Here is a 2707-nt window from a genome sequence, read left to right as displayed (position 1 = left end):
TCACCTCACCGGAGCGGAGCGGAGGAATCCCCTCCCCCAGTCTGCGCTGGTACTGGGAATTGCCCCCGCCCCGGCGCGGGACCTTGCACTTGGCCTTGTTGAACCTCACGAGCTTCAACGTGGGGCCCGTTCCTCCAGCCCGTCCGGGTCCCTCTGGATGCCGGCCCTTCCCTCCGGCGCATCAACTGCCCCCGCTTGGCTTGGTGTCACCTGCGACCTCGCTGAGGGTGCGCTCGATCCCGCTGTCCGTGCCATCGATGAAGATGTCATCGATGACGTCTGACCCGGGACGGACCCTTGAGGGGACACGGCTCGTCGCTGGTGTCCGCTTGGACACTGAGCCGTTGACCGGAGCTCCTTGGACGCGTCCGTCCAGCCAACTCCTTCTCCGTCCGCCGCACCCCTAGCTCGCCAGCGCAGGGGTGGACCATGTAGAAACCCAGGTAGATGACATCAGTTGCCCACTGATGACATCGCCCCATCGCAGAAGGCCGCTAGATTAGAGAGGGTGAAATCACCGCGGGGGCTCGAAATAACCAATAAATAACCCCCCCGACGTGCTCTGCCCTCTCTTCCAGGGGCGGGCGCCGACGGAGCAGGAGTCCGAACAGGAGACGCCGATGATGGAGCCTCGTTTCTACCCGTGCGTTCCGAGTCCAAACCGGGGGAACTGGGAGGGGAAGCGGGGCGGGGAGGGGGGGGTTTGTACGTTGGGGACGGGGCGTTTGAGGAACAGCTGGAGGAGCAAAACAGTTCATCGCTTGGGCGGATTTGCTGCTTCCAAGATTTTTCTCGTTCTTCAAACGAGAAAACTTGAGTGAAGAAGCAACGCCTGAGGTTTCCGGGGGTCGTTTTCACTCGCGTTTGTGGTGAACGCAGCCCCGGAGCCCGGTTACGTCTCGAACCGCGACATTTTTAAGCGATTTATTACGCCTGCCAGCGACCTGGCGCTTTGGCCGCTCTTCTTCTGGAGAGAAGGTGTTTTCTAGACCCCAGGCAAATGTTCCTTAATTCTCCCGAGGGGGTTTATTCTGTTGACTTTACGTTTGAAAGTGAACTCGGCCTTTTAAATAACTCTGATTTTGACTAAAATCGTCCTCTTGCTATTTGTCCTTAATTAAACATTCTGAGAAGCTGTAACCGAGCCCCGGTCCCTTTCTAACTTCAGATTTGCCTAAAATCGGTCGATGTCGCTGTCACGGCTGTTGATCTCGGGGCTGGCAGTAAAACAACTTGTTAGTTGAAAAAGCCATTTGTTTTTTTTTTTTTTCCCTTAAAATAGTGTTTGGAAGAGACGGCTTCACTTAGCCGCGCGCTGTTCTCCGTCAGATCGGCGGGCTTTCTCCGTGGCGGTGGTGAATTCTCCCCGTGCCCCCGGCGCGGGTGAAGGGGCACATTTTAAATGGGGTATTTTTTCTTCCCCCCGCCCCAAGGAGCGCCGGCGGCACCCTGTAAAGGAATTTCTGCCCCAGGTTTCGCTCTCTGCCTGACGCGGGGCGCCTTGCTTCTGGCTTACGGCTCCTCGCACGTTGCCGGTGCCCGTTAGACCCTGCCCGGCGCGGAAATGCGCTGGTGATGCCACGGCGCCGGCTCCGGTTAAACCATCCCCTGGCCCAAAGACGGGCTCCTGCTGAGAAAATAATCTTGAGTTTATTGTTGAGCGGCTTTGTGGTGGCACGGAGCCCTTGTGTCTCCCCCCCACAACCCACTTTTGGGGGGTTCCCCTTGCTCTGCCGCGGGTCTCCCCGTCACATGAAGCTCTCCACCGTCCTCTTCCGGCACAGCTCGCACCTCCCTCCCGGCGGAGCTGCCCCCGCCGTCACCTCCAGCTCGTGCTTTCCCGATCCCCCCGCCCTGCCGCCGGCTCTGTCGTGTCGCCTGCTCTCCCGGCCGGCCGCGGCGCGGAAGGAACCGGTGAGGGGCGACCTCCGGCTGCAGCGGCGAGCCCCCCACGTCTCCCTGCGGAAATGCGCCGTGAAGAGCCCGTAGATGAGCGGATCCAGGCACGTGTTGAAGAGGCCGAAGAGGAAGAGGATGTGGCTGAGAGACGGCGGCACCTTCTCCCGGGTCAGCATCTCGGGGGAGAACCAGTACCAGAGGCCCAGGAGGTAGTAGGGCGTCCAGCAGACGATGAAGGTCAGGACGATGACGATGGACATCTTGAGCGTGCGCATCCTGGCCCGGGGGATGTTGTTGCAGGAGCGACGGAGCTGGATCTCCTGGGAGGAGGCTGCGGGGTGGAAACGGAGCGAGAGGTCGGAAGGAGAGGAGGAGGAGCGCCGCGCCCGGGGGTTAATTAAGAGCGCTGGGTTAACGAGCTGGGGAGCGGGGACCCGAGCGGGGCGCTGGACCCCAGCAGGAGCGTCGGGAGGTGAAAAAGGAAGAGAAGAACCGAGCGGTGATGGGAGGAAAGGGTGGAGGAGCGGCGCGGCCCCGGCCCGTGCTCTCACCCCCGGCATCCTTCATCCTGCCCGAGATGGCGGCGAGGATGCGGCCGTAGCAGAGCACCATGACGAGCAGGGGCAGGAGGAAGAGGCAGGCGAAGGTGAACATGTTGTAGAGCGTCTCCTGCCAGTGCGCCCCGAAGCTGCCCACCGTCGCGCACTGCACGAAGCGGCGGGGCCGCGACCGGCTCACCGTGCGGAAGACGAACGCCTGCAAGGGGCCGCGGGACCGTCGGCGGCCGTTCTCGCCCCCACCCCACCCC

The 2707-nt window shown here is 61.8% G+C and overlaps 1 protein-coding gene across 1 annotated transcript in view; it reads right to left on the bottom strand.

Annotated features, from left to right (window-relative positions):
• Nucleotides 1–1748: 1748 nt before the first annotated feature.
• Nucleotides 1749–2707, bottom strand: part of LOC103898799 (gonadotropin-releasing hormone II receptor) — a 1969-nt gene continuing 1010 nt past the window's right edge. Inside the window, exons 3-4 of the mRNA XM_009279151.1 lie at nucleotides 2451–2660; nucleotides 1749–2230 (exon numbers count right to left, since the gene is read on the bottom strand). Of these exons, the coding sequence (XP_009277426.1) occupies nucleotides 1749–2230; nucleotides 2451–2660 (692 nt within the window). The remainder of the gene's footprint in view (nucleotides 2231–2450; nucleotides 2661–2707) is intronic.

Source organism: Aptenodytes forsteri, unplaced genomic scaffold (assembly GCF_000699145.1).
Source record: "Aptenodytes forsteri isolate BGI_AS27 unplaced genomic scaffold, ASM69914v1 Scaffold419, whole genome shotgun sequence".
NCBI classification, from domain to species: domain Eukaryota; kingdom Metazoa; phylum Chordata; class Aves; order Sphenisciformes; family Spheniscidae; genus Aptenodytes; species Aptenodytes forsteri.
Note: the sequence above shows the minus strand (reverse complement) of the source record. Positions and strands in the feature narration are given on the sequence as shown.